Source organism: Lagenorhynchus albirostris, chromosome 14 (genome assembly GCF_949774975.1).
Source record: "Lagenorhynchus albirostris chromosome 14, mLagAlb1.1, whole genome shotgun sequence".
Taxonomy (NCBI): domain Eukaryota; kingdom Metazoa; phylum Chordata; class Mammalia; order Artiodactyla; family Delphinidae; genus Lagenorhynchus; species Lagenorhynchus albirostris.
The window spans coordinates 26,914,209-26,933,746 of NC_083108.1; the positions used below are offsets into that span (position 1 = coordinate 26,914,209).

Consider the following 19,538-nt stretch of genomic DNA (forward strand, 5'->3'; position numbering starts at 1 on the left):
CTCAGTGCTTCTCAAGCTTTTAATTCCTAAATTTTAAAAAGTATTGGGCTTCCCTGGTGGCTCAGTGGTTGAGAGTGTGCCTGCCGATGCGGGGGACACGGGTTTGTGCCTCGATCTGAGAAGATCCCACATGCCGCGGAGCGGCTGGGCCCGTGAGCCATGGCCGCTGAGCCTGCGCATCCGGAGCCTGTGCTCCGCAACGGGAGAGGCCACAACAGTGACAGGCCCGCGTACCGCAAAAAAAAAAAAAAAAAAAAAAAAGTATTTATTTACCTGTTTTCATGGCAGACTTTATTTCATAGAGCAGTGTTAGTTTATTCGAAAACTCAGCAGAAAATACAGTGTGTTCCCTCCCTTCCCCTCTCAAAACTCAGAGTTTGCCCTATTAATATCTTGCACTAGTGTGGTACATTTGTTAGAACTGATGCACCAGGAGTGATACATCATTATTAATAAAGTCCATTAATTTACATTAGGGTTCTAAGGGTTTAACAAATGCATAATGGCATGTCATGTCCACCATTACAGTAGCATAAAAAATAGTTTCACTGCCCTAAAAGTCCCCTATCATCCACCTATTCATTTGCCTATCCCTCTCCTAAAGCCCCTGGCAACAATGGATCTTTTTACTGTCTACTCTTACCTTTTCTAGAATGCTGTGTATTTGGAATCATACAGTATGCAGCCTTTTCAAGTCAGCTTCTTTCACTTACTAATATGCATTTAATACATATTTTCTGCATCACATCTATTCATGGCTTAATAGCTTATTTTTTTAAATCATGGAATAATATTCCATTGTATGGATCTACCAAAGTTTACTTACCCATTTACTTATTGAAAGACAGATTGGTTACTTCCAAATTTCTTATTTATTTGAATTTTTTTTTTTAATTTAACTCCAATTCCTGGACTCCAGTCCTACTCCAGAGTCTTCCTGGAGAGTCTTCCTCCACAGGCTTAGGGTAGAGCCTGTGAATCTGTGGCTTTAAAAGCAGCCCATGCAAACCTGACGCTCACCGAGGACTGGAAACCTACGCCCTGAAGCCTTAGCCGCCTGTTTGTCCACATGTGAGATTGGACTTGGAATCTTTTCTAAGGTAAATCTTAGCCTGCAGTGCAGGTGCTCCCTTGGCCCTCCTCATTCAGATACAAACATTCATCTCTCTGTACACCCACTCACAAGTCCACATGCACACACACATACCCAGCTCCCTTCCTGGTCACATCTGGCAGAAGCAAGGGAGAAGACCCTGGGAAGGTAGCAGAGCTTCAGAGCATCTAGCCAGAGCAAAAGCTTCTAGAGTTCGGACCATGCCCCTCGGTGGAAAGCTGGGCCAGGGTCAACTAGATCGTACCCACCCCAACCCCAACTATGCAGGCTGACCTGCTGGTTGGCTCACCTTCTTGTACTTGTGGGGGAAGGTGAACCTCTCAATGGTGTTCTGTACAGCTCCACGAGTCACATTTCCCAACCTGTCCTCGAGCTGCAGCAGCTCCTACAAAGACAGAACATGTGGATGTGTGCATTCTGCACGTGCAAACACACGCATGCACTCATTCTAAGGAGGAGGGGCACTGAGAGACCTGCAGAGCATTCACGTGGATGGGAAGAACTGTCAAATGCTCAAAGACTGCGAGATCTCTACTCACTCTCTTTTTCTCTCTCCTACTCTCAACCCTGAGGCTACGCCTACCACCCATGCCCTCCCCACCCGCAGGGGAGGGAGAGGGGACAGTGGCATCTCCACCAAGCCAGCGGGAGCCAGGCTGACGGGAGGGTCCCCAGACAGAGGGGCGGGGCGTACCTCATAGCTGTCCCGCACAGCGGAGGTGTGTCTGCTGGCATTCAGTCCCTGGAGAGCAAGGAAGTGAAGCTGAGGGTAAGGGTAGTTTCGGATTTCATGGACGACCTGTTGGGGAGAAAACGCCTCAGACAGGATTCCAGGCTCCAAGAGCCCAGCTTCTGACTCCCCCTCCCGTAGCCAATCAGCGCACCCCTGAGATGCTGCGGTGTTCAGAAGCGCTGTCTTTCCTCCCCCTGTGTCCCCCTGTCCTCATCAAGAACCAAGCCTGGGCCGAACCAGCCCCCGAAAGAATAACAAAATCAGTAAAGTAGCAACTAACCTGACTGGGCATTTATTTCATGGCAGGCACTGTTAAGCCCTTCAAACGATTAATTGAATCATCTCACCTGACCTGTAACCTGGGTGCAATTACTATTCCCATTTTGCTGATAGGGTAAGTGAGACACAAGCGGATGAAGTAAGTGACAGAACCATGGTTTCAAACCCAGGCAGTCGGATGGCAAAGTTCACTCCCTTCCCCTCTGCTCTGTACTGCCCAGAACAGGGTGGGGCAAGTGAGGGCACAAAATTTAAGGAGGCACCGAATGACTCAGTAACCAAGATAAATAATACTTTAATGTAGTATTTTAAAATCAAAATTAATGCAAAGAACCCATGATGAACAAACTATCAAAATTTTAAATAAAACCAGGACCTGATCCTTTCCTTGCACGGCCCTGCCTCACTCACCTCACCCTGACCCTCACCCTGTCTCCAGCTGTGAGTCAGAGCTCCTCAGCTTACTCCTGCACGATCCTGGACTTAATCTTTCTATGCCTCAGTTTGCCAATCTGTAAAACAGGGATAAAACCTTTCGTGTGGTGTTTTTGCGAGGCTAGTGATTAGAACGGTGCCTGGTATGCAGCAAGCGCTCAATAACCACTAGCTGTTATTCTTAGGAGATGGTGCTTCTTAAGGCGAACCTTAGAACTTCCGAGCTGACAAGGATTCTGGGATTATTCATCCAAGCCTCTCATTTTACACAGGAGGAGACTGAGGTGCTGAGTGGTTAAAGGGCAAAGGCAAGGGCTGGAAGGGCCGAATTATGCTCTAGGGCAGCAGCATGAAGAAGCTGTCTGGAAATAAGGTTTTCAATCAGCCTTTCGCTGCTTTAGTGGACTATCTTCACCTTCATTCCACACAGCTCGGGATGCCAGGGACGCAAAGGCCCCAAACCCCACCACAGTCGCCACACCCTGCGGCGCTGAAGGCCGGCCCTCTGCACAAGGCAGCACCAGATCAGCAGGCAGCCTCAGGGGCCACTTCTGGGGTCTCCTGTGTTCCCCACACCAGGCATCTTCATCCCATTTCACGGATAAGTAAAACCAAAGCCCCGGGAGAAGCTGACCCAATAAATTAACTAAATGAGGTCACGTGGGGTCCAGGGACTATGCTGCTTGCTCTTAGCCCTGAGCCTTCCCCCCACCCTCCCTCACTCCACCTCCCAGCCCCCAGACCGGGGCCTGCCACAGGGTCCCTTGCCCCACCCCCAGTGCCCCACCTCCTTTCAGCAGTGCTGGCTTCTGGTCCAGCAGCTTTGCTTTCTTTCCCCTTCAAGCCCAGTTGGGAATAGGAGCTGGGAGGGGAGGGGAGCGGCTGACCTGCCTGTGCTCAGGACACAGCCGGGCAGGACACAAGGGAGCCACAGGCCTCAGCCCACCATTGGCACCAACAGGCAGCAAGGGAGTCAGTTTCCTGGCAGAGCCTCTCACTCACCATCTGCGTGGAGGAGGAGTTTCGGGGAAAGTGGTGCATTCGAGGAGTCGCTAGGTAATGCTGATAGTGCTGGGGCATGGGCCGCACCTGGAACTGAGCGGGACTCAAGCCGGTGTCCACACTGAGATCCCTGCAGGGACACAGCCACGGTGAAGCACAGGTGATCCGGCCATCGGGTTGCAGAAGGGACCTCAGACATCAAGCCCGTCGAGTAGAATCAGAGTCACAAACTGCCGGAGCTGCAAGGGGTTCAGTCTCGCCCAGCCCCGCCCCTCTCTTTACGGCGAAGGGAGCCGAGACTCGGAGAAGCCCCGCCCCTCTCTTTACGGCGAAGGGAGCCGAGACTCGGAGAAGGAAGGGCTCTGCTAGATCGAAGGGACCGGTATAGTCTGGGCCTCACACTACTTGAGACTAGTGCACCAAAGCCCGTCCCTGAGAGAAATGCTGAAAGAGGAATCCAAATAAGCCGGTCACGGATACAGAGCAAAGGAAAGACAGCTCCAGATAGAGTGGAGGGGGGCAGAGGCCATACTTTAACCACTTTGAGAAAATAATAGGAGAGGGACCTGCAGCTGTGAGGCAGGAAAACTCTCCTGGACCACCGCCCCTGCTCCTCACCATACAGGAAACTCATTTCACTTAAAAATCAATCAACTGAAAAGGATCCAGTGTTCCTTGGAAAATGGCTAAGTTCTGGTCTGAGACAGAAAAAACAAAAAGTGCAACATGAGATTGAAACATCTTGTCATAACTAAAAGCAAGGAAGTTATCAAGGTCAAGTCAAAAGGATTCGGTAACCATCCTGGAGAGGCTCCCACTGGCAGACTTTGGGCATTTTGTATCAATGAGTGTAACTGCAATAGACTAAAATACATCAAATAGGTTCAAATCCGTGAGAATGAAATGATGCTAAAGAAAACTGGTCCCCTTTGAAGGATGCTAGGGAACCAATGCTTCATTTTGAAAACTAATAAATAAAGGGGAAGGGGCTTCCCTGGTGGCGCAGCGGTTGAGAGTCCGCCTGCCAATGCATGGGACACGGGTTCGTGCCCCGGTCCGGGAGGATGCCGTGGAGCGGCTGGGCCCGTGAGCCATGGCCGCTGAGCCTGCGCGTCCGGAGCCTGTGCTCCGCAACGGGAGAGGCCACAACAGTGAGAGGCCCGCGTACTGCAAAAAGTAAAATAAAATAAAAAATAAAGGGGAAGAACCAAACATTTATCCTGCCTTTCCTCTGTTAACTGTACTGCAGGGTAACCAAATCGTGGATGAAGGAAAATTGCTCTTTATGAAAGTTTTCTAGCTAATAAATGAATAAGGAATGATTGAATTATTTGTCACATTCTTTCATCCCCTAAAGAAATAAAGGATCTGGGCAAAGATTATCAATTGCTACTAACATCACACAGGAGAGACAACCAGCTATCTGCTGGAAGAACACAGCACCTCGTATGAAGTGTTTTTTGCCAGAAAATGCAAGTTGAAGCTGTATCTGCTCAAGTCGCAACCTGGGTGCCAGTGTATAGTGAGTTTAGCAAACCAAGGGGCGTCTGAGGTGACACCTCCAGAGCATAACCAGCAAAATCCAGATGAGGGGAAACTACAGGAAACAAAGCCTGATTCAACAAATACTTTTTTTTTTTTTTTTTTTCGGTACGCGGGCCTCTCACTGTTGCTGCCTCTCCCGTTGCGGAGCACAGGCTCCGGACGCGCAGGCTCAGCAGCCACGGCTCACGGGCCCAGCCGCTTCGCGGCATGTGGGATCTTCCCAGACCGGGACACGAACCCGCGTCCCCTGCATCGGCAGGCGGACTCTCAACCACTGCACCACCAGGGAAGCCCTACCTTTTTTTTTAATATGAGGAGCATTAAAGGAATTTCTGCTTCCAGCTGTGATGTCTATACAGTATGACATATATATATATTCCTACCTTTCTTCTATATATTAGCCCACATCCCTGGAACAACCCCTGATGAGTCTGTCACTTGGGACATGAGGTAACTCTTGGAGCCAGTTGGAAGCAAACTTAGAAATTCTCTTAGGCCAGTCCCTCACTTTTGCAGGCCCAGCGGAGGCCTGAAGAAGGCCAGTGCCTTATCCATGGCCCCAGGCTAGCCAGTTAGGGGCTCCAGGGTTTCCGATCCTCGCCTGGGCTCACCCCAGGAGTTCCCCGGGGCACCTCACGTGGCAGAAACTCTGACTCTTAGCACCTGCCCAGCAGTCCCAGGGAATCCAACAGATTCAAAGTAGCAGAGAGATGTTCAGGGAATTCTACCAAAAGCAAAGTCCCAAGGAACTGGGAACAGAATCCCTCCAATTCTAGGAATGCTTGAGTGGAGAGGCAAAAGACACCTCAGCCCTCAGATGAGAGAGGTGATCTGCCCAGGTTGGGCCTGAGTGGGCTCTGGGATCCCCTTTTATCATCTCATCAAAAATCCCTTCCCAAACCCAGGATCCTCGAACAGGGCTCCTTTGCTGAGGCCGAGCTGCTTGCAGGGGAAGGATGGTAGGAAGCTCTCACCCCTACCCCCCTCTCCGAGGTGCCCAGGCAGGGCTAGGGCTGTGTGGCCACGCAGGCTGCCATCTGCACTGGGGGCAGAGTCAGAACTGTGAACCCAGGACTGAGTCAAAGGAGCACGATGAGGACAGAGACACTGGAGCAGGGCTCAAGGTCAGGGTCAAGTTATCGGGCCCAGGCCAGAAAGGGGAGATTGGGGAGGATTTATCCCCCAAGGCCTGCTGATCCCACACACTCCCAGGCCAGGATGCTCAGTGCGCACAGCTTCTTGGGTAGGGCTAGAATCTCCTAAAGTAAGGTGGGGAGGGCCAGGCAGCCTCAGGCCTGGGGCTGGACGAGAGCTATTGGGGCATGCCAATTCCTGGAATGACTAGGGCAGAAGTCAGTGGTTTCTGATGATTCTCTAAAGGAAAGGGGGGGTGCACAGACACACTCCCCACCTCCTCCCTCCCAGGGATCCTTGCAGAGGGTGAGCGAAGCCCCTCCTACAATGCATTTCCTGTCATCTAATTTCCAGACCTCACATCTCCTGGCAGAAGAGGCCTCCCTGGAAAAGAGGGGTGGGATGAAAAGCCCCTCGTCACCACTTGGATGGCCCTTGCTGGAGCAGAGCTAATTACAGGGAGGAGAAAGGGCCTCCTACTTGGGAAGTGGGGACAGGACAGGCAGAAATGGCCCCGGGTGGACCCGGGGCGGGACTCAGCCCAGGGCCCTCCCAGCGTCCCCTGCTGGGGCACAGGCCAGCCTCTCAGGGCCCCTGCCTCTCTGTTTCTCCAGGCAAGCAGGGGTCAGGAATGCAGAGCGACAGAAATGAGCGAGGAGCACAGGAGATTTGGCCAAATAAAGCAAGTCGGCGGCCTAACCCGCACCGCGCCTCCCGCATCTCAGCGGCACCCGCCTCACCGCGTCTCCTATCCCCTCTCACTTGCCACGCTGGACCTTGTTCAGATCCCTCAGCCGTACACAAGGACCCCAGGTGCTCTGTGTGCTGAAGAGAATTAAACTGGATTGACTTGCCTGCTGAGGGACAGAATTTCATCCAAACAACAATTAAATCTTCCTAATTTGAATCTGCTAATTAGAAAAAGTCTGGGCTGAAGCTGGCCGTGGTGCAATCTATGTTTTAGGAGAGCGTTAAATCTAACAGAGAAAACCTGAGAACTCCTAAGAGCTGGAGACATGGAACCTGTTAAATCAACCATTTCCTGCACCTAGAAGCACCTTTAGCGTCCAGTCAACCAGAACTACCCTTTTGAACCATTCCTGGGTGTCTGGTCCTAGGCTGCTTCCAAAGCAACCCTTGCCCACACCAGTTTGCCTGACTAAATGGCTGAGTAATGACACTAAGGCACATCTGTTTTTTAAATAGCCCATCCCTTTCCGATGAGGTTTTTTGTTTGTTTTTACATTCTTTAAAACACACACACACACACACACACACACACACACACACACTTTTTTACCTCAAAGTTGCAAAAACTTCCTGGATACTCTTCACTCAGATTCCTCAAGTGTTAAAATTTTACTGCCTTACTGCATTTCTATTTCCTTCTCTCTCTCCACGTATACATCCATACATACAAACACACACACAGAGTTCTCCGTGGATTTTTTTCCCTAAACTATTTAAAAATAAGTTGAAGGCATGATGCTCTTTACCTCTAAATACTTTAGTGAACTACACGTCTTTTTCAAGTGTTCAGGTGTTTAGATCCAGCCCTAGTTTAGGTCAGCCCACCCCTGAGCTGGAACCTGTGAGTAGGGTGGGACCAAGTATCCAAAACAAAGCAATGATGCATCCCAGGGCAACAAAGCCCTCTGCCCAGAGTGCAGGAGACTGTGGGAAGATGTCACAGGGGCCCGCTGCCTACAAAGACACCACAACCAAGCCCTCAACCTCTCCCCAGCCAATCTCCCCAGTCCTTGCCTCCAACCCAGCTGGCTCTATCTCCATGAGCCTGTTTTGCCTGGCTGGCGTGCCCTGGCACTTCTCTCTGGACTCCTCAAGGCCCACCCCCTCCAGGAAGCCTTCCCTGACCATGCTAGCTCCTGAGATTCTCCTTTCCGCCCCCCTCCCAGGGACCACTGGTTCACAGCACTCCCTGAGCTTGGGAAATGCTTTGCATTCCTGTCCCATCCTCCCCTGCAGTACCATGAACACTGAGCCCAAGGCTGGGCACATGATGGCCCCTAGCCACATCTGAGCTCATTGCTGGAACCAGGACCTGGGGGGGCCATCTGGCCCTGAGGGTGGACAGGGCAAAAGCTGGGGCTTGGAGACTAGGACTCCGGCATCATTGAAGTGAAGGAAACAGGAGCTCCGTGGATCAGACAAGACCCTCCTCCCTCCCTCCCCCAGGGACCCCACTCACCAGTCAGTGCCCTCAGCCAGATACCTGGGCTGAGGTGTCTGTAGTTGGTGGCCGAAGTCGAAGCTGGGGTGGAGGCGGTGAGGGTGGACAGACACTCGCTCCTGACTCCGCCTGCCCGGAAGGGAAGGAGGAATCCAGGCGTCAGGGCTGCCCAGGGCCAGCCCAGCCCCCAGGAGTGCTCAGCAGCCCCAGCCCACAGCCTGCGTGTGGAGCAGCGGCCTTCAGCCCTCGTCCCATTCCTGGGCAGCAGCCAATAACTCAGAAATTCCCGCTGTACTGAGCCTCTCCCTGGGTGTGACTACTGCAGATCAGCTGTCTCACCCGGTCTCTCCAGCTTCTCTGCTCCTTCTCCTACTGCTCCCCTCTGTCCTTGGTGGGATGTATTCAGGACACACAGACCGGCCTCCTGTAGGCTCTCCCACCTCTGTGCACCCCCTCTGCTCCCACCATGCTCTTCTCCTCTCCTCCACCCTCTCCACACTCTTCCCAGCTTTCATGGCCCAGGGCAAAGCCACCTCCTCCAGGAAGGCCTCCCTGAACACTCCAGATCATGGTGACCTCTCTTTCCTCTGACCTCCTACAGCACTCACCTTCTGTCCCAGGCACCCCGACCTCTACAGACATGGAAGCTCGGGGCCTTAAGGATCATCAGGTCCAGAGGTGCTCAAAGTGTGCTCCAAGCAACCCTGGCAGTCCCTGAGACCCCTTCATGGGGTTTACGAGGTCAAAATGAATTTCATAATAATACTATCATGTTATTTGCTTTTTCACTCTCATTCTCTCACAAGTGAACAGTGGAATTTTCTAGAAACTACATGACATGTGATTCTGCCACATTTGAGAGCAGAAGAAGGCTTGAGAACACAGCCATCTTCTATTAAGCCAGGCATGAAAAAGATTTGTAAATATGTATTTTTAAAAAGTCACTCTTTTCACTGATTTAGATGCAAAAAATACGGTTATTTTTTGAAAAACATATTATTGGTGTTAACATATACCTTTGTTATTGTTACTTTTAAATGAATTAATAAGTATTTTTAAATTTCTGTTTTAATTTCTAATAGGGTCAGTATCAATAGTCATAACCCACATAGACAGGAGCTTGTTGTAATCCTCAGTAACTTTTAAGAGTGTAAAAAGGGTCCTGAGACAAAAATGTCTGAGAACCACTTAACTTGTACAGCTCCTTCTCTTAACAATTGAGGCTCAGAGAGGTGAAGTGACTTGCCCAGGATCCCACAGCTACTTCAGCCCCATTTGATTAGTATTGTCTCATTTTACTCTGCACTTGTTTTATAGCTGGTCTCTCCAACCAGACGGTGGGCTCTCTGAGGACAGGGCTGACCCAGCCCTGTCCTGAGGTATCCCTTAGGGACCTCCAATGTTAGAATCTGGTGACCATGAAGTTTGAGGGGACGTGAGGGATCCCGTAGTCTAGTCTCCCACAGCATTGAAAAGTCCACTGTGAGCATCCTAGCCCACCACTTACCCAGCTCCTGGCCAGTTACCTGGGCAATATGACAGGGACACACACTAACAACAGAGGGAACCCGTACCAGGTTAAGGCAGCGCTCACTGCCCGAAACAAATGCCTCTAAGTGGAGCAAAAGCTGCCTCCTACGCAGAGACTCATTTGGTGACTGACTGCTGGCCAAGCCTGGCAGGGTAGAAGCCAGGGGTCCAGCGCTGGGCCCTGCCCCCGCCCCGCCCCGCCCAACCCCTGCCCAGGTAGCACACACACCTGGGGTGCGAGAGGAGCCTGCGGTGCTGAGCTTCCAGGAGCTGCTGCTGCAGGAGGTATTGCTGGTGCAGGGCCTGAGGTAGGAAGGAGGGACCTGTGACGTCCTGGAACTGCAGGGTGGGCAGCGGGGTCAGCGACTGATGCAGGGCGCCGCTGTGCTGGTGGGCCGGGGCCATGTGGGCACTGAGGCCCGGCTGCGACTGCACCGGGTGGGCCAGGGGGAAGTCGGGAGCGAGCTGCTGCGGCTGGGGGGGGCCCAGATGGAAGTGGCGGCAGGAGGTAGCGTGAGGATGCTGAGACCTTTGAAATGGGGCACCTGGAGAAGCAATGACAAAGACTCCATGAGGACCAGCCCTGCTCCCCTCTCCCACGGACTCCATCTCCCCCTACCCCCAACCTGTAGCTGGTGAAACTCAAGACCTTCATTAGAACACAACAGTGTCATCACTTTTGTATGCAAATGGTCATCGGTGCTCCCTAGTAAAGGCTCTGTGCAGTATGTGTTGGAGAGTGGGGGGAGTATTTTGTTTAATAAATAGATAAGCATCCTCTTTTAAATGAACACACTTGTTAAAGGAATTTTAAGGTCCCTGGAGGCAGTTCAGCTTTCTTAAATTTCTCCCATGAACCTTCTTGACCCTACTACCTTTTTAAATAGATGCCCAGAGAACATTGAGTCCAGCCTAGTCAAGCTCTGAACTCTACTGAAGACTTCGCTAGCCAGGACCCAGCCGACAGGGAGCCCAAATTTCCAAAGAGAAAACAACCAGAAGTTGTTCTCCATGCAATTTTAAGAAAAATAAAAAATCTAATCCCACAAAGTTTTTACGTAATAATGAAATAATTTGCTATAATATTATAATTTATTTAAAAGCAGAGATTTCCAGCAATAAGCTGGGCTCAACGCTGCATTTAATCTAGTCTCCACTACCTTCTAAATAACATTGACCTTGATGATGACAAAGCCTTACAAATTTTCCATAAGCAAAGATCCAGCTCTCAGCGTTGGAGTCCTTTAATAAGGAAGGAAGTGAACTTGGCACCTCAGGAAGCTTTACAGAGGCTTCCTGCTAAACACGACAGGTTCAACATATATCTGCTCCTTCCCAAACCCCACTGAAATGAGAGCAAAGGCATAAAGAGAAAATAAACAGACAAGGACAGAGAGAACAGGAGAGGTGACATCAGCAGGCAACAAATGTCAACAGATTTTTGGAAGGTGGAAAGCAGATGGAGCAATTAGCAGAGCTGAGGAATTGGAAACCAAGCACCTAATGAAGGCGCAGTCAACGAGAAGCGGACAGATCTTGCCACACGTGCTGGAAGGGTCAGGACAACTCCTGTGGTGGCAGGAGAGATGGCGGCGCTGAGAACAGGGAGGCTGGTGGCCAGTCTCTATGAGGAGCAGTTCTCCCCAGGGCATCTCCCCTCTCCCATGCAGGGCAGTGACTGCCGCTCCCTCGCCCTGGCATTTTGCAGGGAAACTGAGCCAGAAAGCCTCCAGTAGAGGAGGACAGGGGTGCAGCACCGTGCTCAAACGGGGGGGTTAAGTGAAAGTCTTATACATGGAACTCTGGAAACCCCTGCTCCCTTCTGCCTCTTGGTTCAGAGGGTGCTGCCACTCAGGTGCCCCTCCCCTGCAACCCCACAGCCCCAGGTTGGAAACTGGCCCCAGAAATAGCTCTGCAGTTCCCTCTGGTTGTGAGTACCCCATAAAATGGTTGAGTCCCCCGCTGGCGACTCCATAATAAAGCCCATAGAAAGGTCCATATCGATACACACACACACAGATTCTGGAAGTTACTAGTGATCTACTCTTCAATATGAACAGACAGCCAAGGACGACCAGTCCCTTGAGGAAGATTACAAAGTGAAAAGAGAGAAAGAATATACTAAATTAAAATAAAATAAAATAAACTCAGAGAAACAGAAGTCATGCAAGGATCTGAAAAAAATAAACTTCAAAACATTTGAATTAATATCCTCAGAAAAATGATGTCGGGTCCATGAGACAACAACAAGCTCCTTTAAAAGGAGCGATGAAAAAACAAGAGAGCTCTTGGAAATTAAAAATATAAGAGGTGAAATCTGAAATTCAGCAGAAGGGTTGGAAGATAACGCTGGGGAGATTTCCCAGGAAGCAGAACAAGAAAACAAGGAGTTGAGGAAAAAGATACCAGCGTTGAAGGATGCAGTCAGAAGATTCCACAGTTTTCTAGTAAGAGAGAAAGAATGGAGAAAATTGTGGAAAAAAATTATTTAAAGTATTTCCCAGAACTGACGGTCAGCTTCTGGATAGAAAAGGCCCTCTGAGTGCCCAGCAAAATGGGGGGAGGGGGGAGAAGAACCACACACCAAGGCATCTCCCTGGGAAATGTCCAAGCAGTGGGGCAGAGAGATGATTCTGACACCTTCCAGAGAGAAAGCAAACTGGTCCCATTCGAAGGGTCTGGGAGCAGGATAGCACCAGATTTTTCAAGAGTAACACTGGAAGCTTGAAAACAGTAGAGCAACTGCTTTCAAGGTGCCGAAGGGGTGTCGGGGGAAGATGTTCAATCTAGAATTCTGTGCCCAGCCAAACTATTAATCAAGCGTGAGAGTAGAATAACGCCATTTTCAACCATGGAGGGTCTCAAAATAATTAATCTTCTCACACCCTTTCTCAAAGAACTACTGATGCAAACCAAAAGAAAGGAGCAAAGAAATAGGGGGTGACACCTGGAAGGGGGGGCTTTCCCAAGCACATGGCTGTACAGGGCCTCCAGCAATCATTTCAAGGCAGGGAGGAGGGAGGGCGCTCTGAGGGGTAGCTGGGGGTGGATCAAAAATATAACATTACCGTCAGATTTGGCCACATGAAAATAGTATTTGAAGGAATTTTCCAATTTTGTAGAGCATTTGGTAAGAATTTGTAAAAATGTCCCAGAAAGCAGACAATTATTACCTCTAGGAAGAGAAAAAATTGTTCAGAAAGTGTAATTATTACATACTACTTGGTTCAGCAGTGAACAGTATTTATATATTAATAACACAAGCATTAATAAACTATTTTAGAACAGAAAAGGACATTTCTTCCATAAGAAGAAGAAAATAGACAATGTCAAAATTGAAAAATCAACAAAGAGCAGTAAAAGAATTTATTTAGAAATTTACTTAGTAATTTATATATTTCAGGAAGTAAATACTCGAAGAAGAGTTGGAAATGTTGAGCTTCTAGTGGTGGGACTAGGGTGGGGAGGGCAAGGGGCAGACAATTGCTGTTTTACTAAATGTGTCTTATATTGGAGCTATCTGACTTTGTAAATGACATGCAGGCCATTGATAGATTTTTTTTAATCTTTTAAAAATAAATATTTGCAAAACAAAATGGAAATAAAATGCATTTCTGGCTCACTGCAAGTGAGCCAGAAAAGAATGATCTAGAACCTTAATTCCCACCAGCATTCCAGATCAGTAGGGCCTCCTCTGCCTGGTGAATTCTGGCTTCCATGAGTCCAGGGGCTGTAGCCTGAGCAAGCAGGCTCTGGATTCCCCCTTCTCCCTCACCACCATCTATCATACCGTAAAAAAAGGAGGAGAAGGTCCACGTGACCAAACGAAGGAGGACAAGAAGGGAAAGGAGAGCTGTCGAAAGCTACCAAAGTGAAAGACAGGCATGACTGCAGAAGGGAAGGGGGTTTATAAAAAAAGAATACTGTAAAGACTCCTATCCAACACTGTCTATTAAATTACAATGTGAGCCACATATGTAATTGTAAATTTTCTAGTAGCCACCTTTAAAGAAGTAAAAAGAGACAGGTGAATTTAATTTTAATAGTATATGTTATATAACTCAGTATATCCAAAATATTGTTTCAACATGTACTCAATATAAAAAAATTATTGAGATATTTTACACTGGGCTTTTTTTCATATTAAGTCTTCAAAATCCAGTGTACATCTGGCACTTACAACACACCTTAGTTCGGATGGCCACTTGTGGTTAGCAGCTTCCGTGTTGGACAATGCAGCCCAAAAGAAAAAGACCAACTCCGTACATAGAGCAAAGAATCTTAGGCAAGTTTGCTAACTGGTCTGCCTTCAGAGGGGGCGTCCCCACTGCTTACTGGTGAGATGCACACCCCTTAGCCTGATCCTCAAGCTCCATGCCCCTGATCCCCACCGCCCAAGCCCTCCCGACATCGGATCTCCAGACACTCCAGCACATTCCCACCCCGGGGCCATTGCTCATGCTGGTTGCTGCCTTCCCTGTCTTTAAAGGTCATCTCTCAGCAACTCAAAAAATGCCTCCCCTGCCTGCCAGCCCCCAGGGACGCCTTCCTCCTCTGCATTCCTGTAGAAGGCCCTGTCACTACCACTCATTTGGCACCTGGCAGTAGCTACCTTGAGCTGCTTCTTCACACTCACCGCCCCCAGCTGGCTGAGCTTCCTGTCTTGCTGTTTCTGGATCCCCACGCACCTCCCTGGAGCTGGCACTCAGTAAATACCTGGTTGGCTGACTGCTGGAGGGACTGAGGGAGAAGCAGTGGCTCCAGGCGACTGACGCACTGGGGCTGGTTGAAGGCCAGCTGATTTGAAATTGAGAGGGAAAGAGAGTGGCAAGTAGGCCCGGGTGAGCTCAAGATTTTAAAGCTGCAGTGCACAGGGACTGAGCAGGCAGAGCAGGCCAGTGTCCTCCCCCTCGGGGGCTGGTGGAGCCTCTCCGACCACCAGGAGCAGCAGCTGCCTCCCTCCCACAAGCCCCTCCTGCCAGGAGGGCGCCCACCCTGTGAGGGAGGCCCTTCCGGTTTCTATGGAGGCCCATTAGGGAGAGGACCGACCACCACCCTGGAGAGGTTTCCACTCTCCTGGAACCTGTGCCCTCCAACTGATGCACTGGGCAGTGAGAGCAGCTGCCCTCTCTCCTGGATGGGCAGCAAGAGAAAAGTGAACAAAAGTATCTATATGTCTGATAATATTTCAGGCAATTTCTACCTGCAAAAGTCCTTTGACTTCTGTTCTGGGACTTTGTGCCCCCTCTGCCCTGTCATCTCCATCCCCAGAGGGTTCTCAGTCTCATCAGCTCTGCTCAGAAGGACATTAAAGGCAGGAGACATCCATTCTGGGGCCCCTGACTCACCCCAACCCTGTGTGCTGTAGGGTCTGTGAAAGTAGCAGCTGCTGTGTTCGGTCTCTAAGACCAGAGGAGTGAAGTTCTTAGGGTAGACTAGTCGGGCCCATGACAAGCCAGTGACCAGTGACAGCTGAGTAACACAGCCCAAAATGCCCTCATCAACAAACAACCTACAATTTTTCCCATTAGAGTTACTCCTTTGGGTTAAAAAAATAATCTCCAGGTGTCCTTGAATATATTATCCATTTATCTTATTTCCCCAGGACTGAAATGCCATCAATTGGAGGATTCATCATGAACTAAATAACATTGTTAGGGAGTGAGGAGAAAGAGGGGTTACATTTTTTTTAAAAAAAAAACACCACATTAAAGAAACACAGCAAGTGTAAGACACAAATTAGTTTCAGAAATGTGTAGAAAAACATGTGCACCTTAGAATTCTGGAGATTGATGCTATAGGACCCCCCTGAGAGCTAGCTGGGAGGACCCCCTGAGAGCTAGCTGGCAGCACCTTCAAGCAGGGGTGCTCCCCTGGGGCCTAAGCAAGGCAGGGCTGGGGCAGGGGGCGGCCACTGTGCTGGGGCTTGCCTGATGGCCACCTGGCACACGCAGGTGCTCCACAAGAGCTGGTGGCTGATTCGTGCCTCATGGGCAGGGAGCCAAAGCGGCTGGCAGGTGGAGAGGGGGCGGGACAGCAGAAACCACACAGCCCCATGAGGAAGGGAAGGTAAAAGAGAAGCGGAGGACGTGGGGGCCAAAGGCTGTGGGCAAGGTGGGTGGAGAGGACAGTGACAGAGGTCTCGAGTCTCTGGAAGGTTCATGGACACTCATCTGGTAAATGACAGAGCAGAGATTTGAACTGAGGTCTTTCCTGAAAGCCAATTGTCAATGAGAGGGAGGGGCAGAGCCAGGGAACTAGAAGGCTTGATAAAGTGAGGGGCCCTGCTGAGGAGGAGAGCAGGGCAGAAACGGGGCCTGGACACCCAGAGGACACGCTGGGCTGGTCCAGGTTTCCTGGGGACAATGGGGATGGAGACAAGGGGGCCAGAGGAGCCTCAGAGCTGGGCCTGGGTGGGAGCTGAGAAGAGCCAGGCCAACAAGTCAGAAAGCCAGAAATGTCGGTGGAGACAGCAGATCCATGTGGCCTGATAGGCTTCTCAGGAGCAGGCAGCATCCTGAGCTGGAGGAATATTCTAGCTGTATTCTAATCTGCACCAACTTGGTCACCTCAGGGTAACGTGGCTTTCATCCTTCAGACTCCAGGGCTGAGAGGCACTGCCTTCAAACCCTCAGGTGAAGAGGGAAGGAGAAGAGTAGGCAGTGCTGGGGGCAAGGACCAGGGGAGGCCTGCCTCCCACCCCAGTGCCCCAGGATAACTGCCTCCTGCCAGCAGGGGCCTCAGGGACAAGGTTGCACACCCACGGGCCAACCAGGCCGAACGTCCCCCATTCCTCCCAGGGATGCAGGACCCTGGGAGAATAGGATGGGAACCAAACCTTCCCGCATTTCCAGGGAAGCTGGCAGGTCCCGTCCTCCCCAGGCCAGTTCCCAGGTGTCAGATTCCCACTGTCCTCAGGTCACTGACCCGCATCACTCTCCCTTAGAGGTGGGGGCAGAACAGGAGGGCGGGGCCCACAGCAGTGTCACAAAGGAGGGGAGGGCCAAAGACAGTCCCTCCCAAAGGCCCCCCCGGGATGGAGGGCAGCCAGCCAGCAGGGACAGAAGGCTGATACCTGTCTCTGCTGAGCACTTCCTTGAAGCTGGGCTGGAGTCAGAGTCTACTCCTCTCTGAAAAGCCAGCTCTCAAGCAGCAAAGAAAACCAGCTTTTTGAAAGCAGATTTCTGCCCACAAGAGGCCAGGGAGGAAGGCCTCTGCTACCAAAGAGGCTTTCAGAGCCAGGCAGAGTCACCCGGCGTAAGGGCTCCGTCTTAGAGGCCTGCGTGCTTCCCCTCGCTGTCAGACCAGGTGGGACGCTGGACTTCTCTGGGCCTCAGTTTCCGAGACCGTGACCCACAATGATGCACCTGATGCTACACACCTGCTAACATCTCTCCGCTGAAGCAGCCACAGGCATCTCCTGGCCTGGCCTCTCCTCTTGCTCGCGGGGAAGCCAAGTAAGAAGCACAGGAAGACCTTGCGCACTGAGTGTCGTGACTGCCCCCGGAGTCCCCCAGCAGGCCAGGCCAGACCCAGGTCTCCTGCCCCACCTCCTGTTGGGACAAGCCTGTGTGTTCTGTCCCATGTCCAGCACCGGAACTGAGCCCAAAGCAGGGAGAGGCAGAGTAGACCAGTGCTGAACTTCTAAATCCATCTTCCAATGGCTGCCACATCATCCTAAAGCCAGTTCTGAGTGTTCCATCCCTTGCAAACACCCCTTCTGGCCTCTCTCTCTCTCACTGCTCCCTGTGACCTTCCCTCTCACCTCTCCCGGACCCCCAGGGGTCTTACCTGCCCCCTGGCCCCATACCCTACCTCCCAGGGCTGTTGCATTCTGTCCATCCTCGACCACCCAGGGCAGGTGTTAACTCTGGGATGGAATCTCCCAGTGGATGAAACTCTTCTCTCCATCAGATTTGTGGCATTTGCCTATTATACTTGGCATTTTATTTCTGGACAAATTTTATCGCCAATAATCAGCTGTAAAGTGAGTGATTTCAGGACAAATACCATGCAGTAAATGTCCTTTGTTCTTAGAAGGATTAAGGAAACTTCCAAGAATGGAGGGAGAGAGAATGCAAGAAAGTGAGAGAATGGAAGAGAGAAGGAAAGAGAAAGAGGCGGGGAGGCGCGAAGAAGAGAGGGAGGAAAGGAAGAAGGAAGGAAAAAAGACCTTCGTTATCTTAGAAAAGTTAAGTATTAGATTATTAGCTAGCAAGGAAATGCAGTTCTTCATGGAATCATTGAATATTCAAGCTAAATGAGGCTAAGAGATCATACAGCCTTTGATCTACAGGATGAGAACCCCGAGGAGGCTGGAAAATGGGGGGTGGCTTGTCCGAGGTCTTCCAGGTCGTTACGGCCGAGTTGGGACTGGAGTCCAGGCCTCCTGAGTTCCAGTGCAGTGTGCTCCACCCTGTGCTGCATTTCAGAGTCCCCCGGCCCAGCGCCCAGCTCCTCATATGCCCACACCCATCCACACATGCTACCCCGGAGAGGAACCTGCCTGCCCAGGCCCTGGTGGCCCCACCTCCCCTCCCCATGCCCATCCCCATCCCAAGCTCCCCCAGGAGGAAGCCTTTCCTTCCTAGTAACCATGAGATAACGAGGGACCAGCTGCTGATGCCCATGGGGAAGCAGTCTGAATCTCTGCTGCGAGAGATGCTGGGAAATGGCCGTGGTGGCTGACATCACGTAGGTTCAGCCCAGTCCACATTGACCAGCAGCCCCAGGCCTCTTCCCTGGCCTAAGAAAATGCCAAGTACAAGCCCCAACTTTAATGGAGTAGACCAAGGTCTTTCCAGCACAATTGGGTGCTCCTGTCACAGGCAACTCCTGCAGGGTCCCTGGAAGTCCTGTGAAAAGCTTTAGGTCCTACAATTCATAGGGTTTAACTGATAAAGAGGGATGGAGGAAAATTCTGGGGTCTTGGCACAAATTCTGGGCACCTTGTGTTAACATGGACAGGGATGAAGTGGAGTCTGGTGAGGAGACCAGGGTTGGGAGGGGACTTGAGTTGTCTAAGAGGAGGAACAGCTGAAGAATCTGGGTGTTGAGTAGCAAAGAGGAGACTCGGGATCAGGTAATAGCTGCAGGCAAAGGGATTAGCTCTTTCTAGTAGATCTGGGTCAACATAAGGAAGACATTTCTTAGAATTCACTTTGGCCTCCAAAGTTCCTCATCACTGGTCGTGTCCATGCAGAGGTTGGCTAGCTGCCAGCAGAGAAGTGTGAACACTGGAGGGGAAATGGCCTGGAGCACCTCCAGGGTCCCTTCTGTGCCCACCATGAGATGATGCAAATTCACTGCAACATCTACCCCCTGCCTGAGCATAGTTAGGCCAAACTGGTCTTTGAAAGCACAGAAAAGCTCGTCTGGGTGATGGAGAAAGGAGGAAGGAACGTGGCGGCAAGCAGAGAGCACACCCGAGTACTCAGGGCCCAAGCCTGCAGATGCAAGGAGGAGAAGCAACCCACAGGCAGGTGTCCAAAGAGAGACTCCTTCTTCTACTCCACATGGCCCCAGGAGCCTCTGTCTGCACTGATACAGCTCAGAACTTTGTTTCCTGCATATTC

The 19,538-nt window shown here is 50.8% G+C and overlaps 1 protein-coding gene across 1 annotated transcript in view; it reads right to left on the reverse strand.

The window, feature by feature from the left end:
• The window catches only part of ARK2C (arkadia (RNF111) C-terminal like ring finger ubiquitin ligase 2C), a 102,644-nt gene that overhangs the window by 4,467 nt on the left and 78,639 nt on the right, over window positions 1–19,538 (reverse strand). Inside the window, exons 2-6 of the mRNA XM_060121519.1 lie at window positions 10,193–10,508; window positions 8,452–8,562; window positions 3,564–3,693; window positions 1,809–1,913; window positions 1,404–1,499 (exon numbers count right to left, since the gene is read on the reverse strand). Coding sequence (XP_059977502.1) covers window positions 1,404–1,499; window positions 1,809–1,913; window positions 3,564–3,693; window positions 8,452–8,562; window positions 10,193–10,508 — 758 coding nt within the window. The remainder of the gene's footprint in view (window positions 1–1,403; window positions 1,500–1,808; window positions 1,914–3,563; window positions 3,694–8,451; window positions 8,563–10,192; window positions 10,509–19,538) is intronic.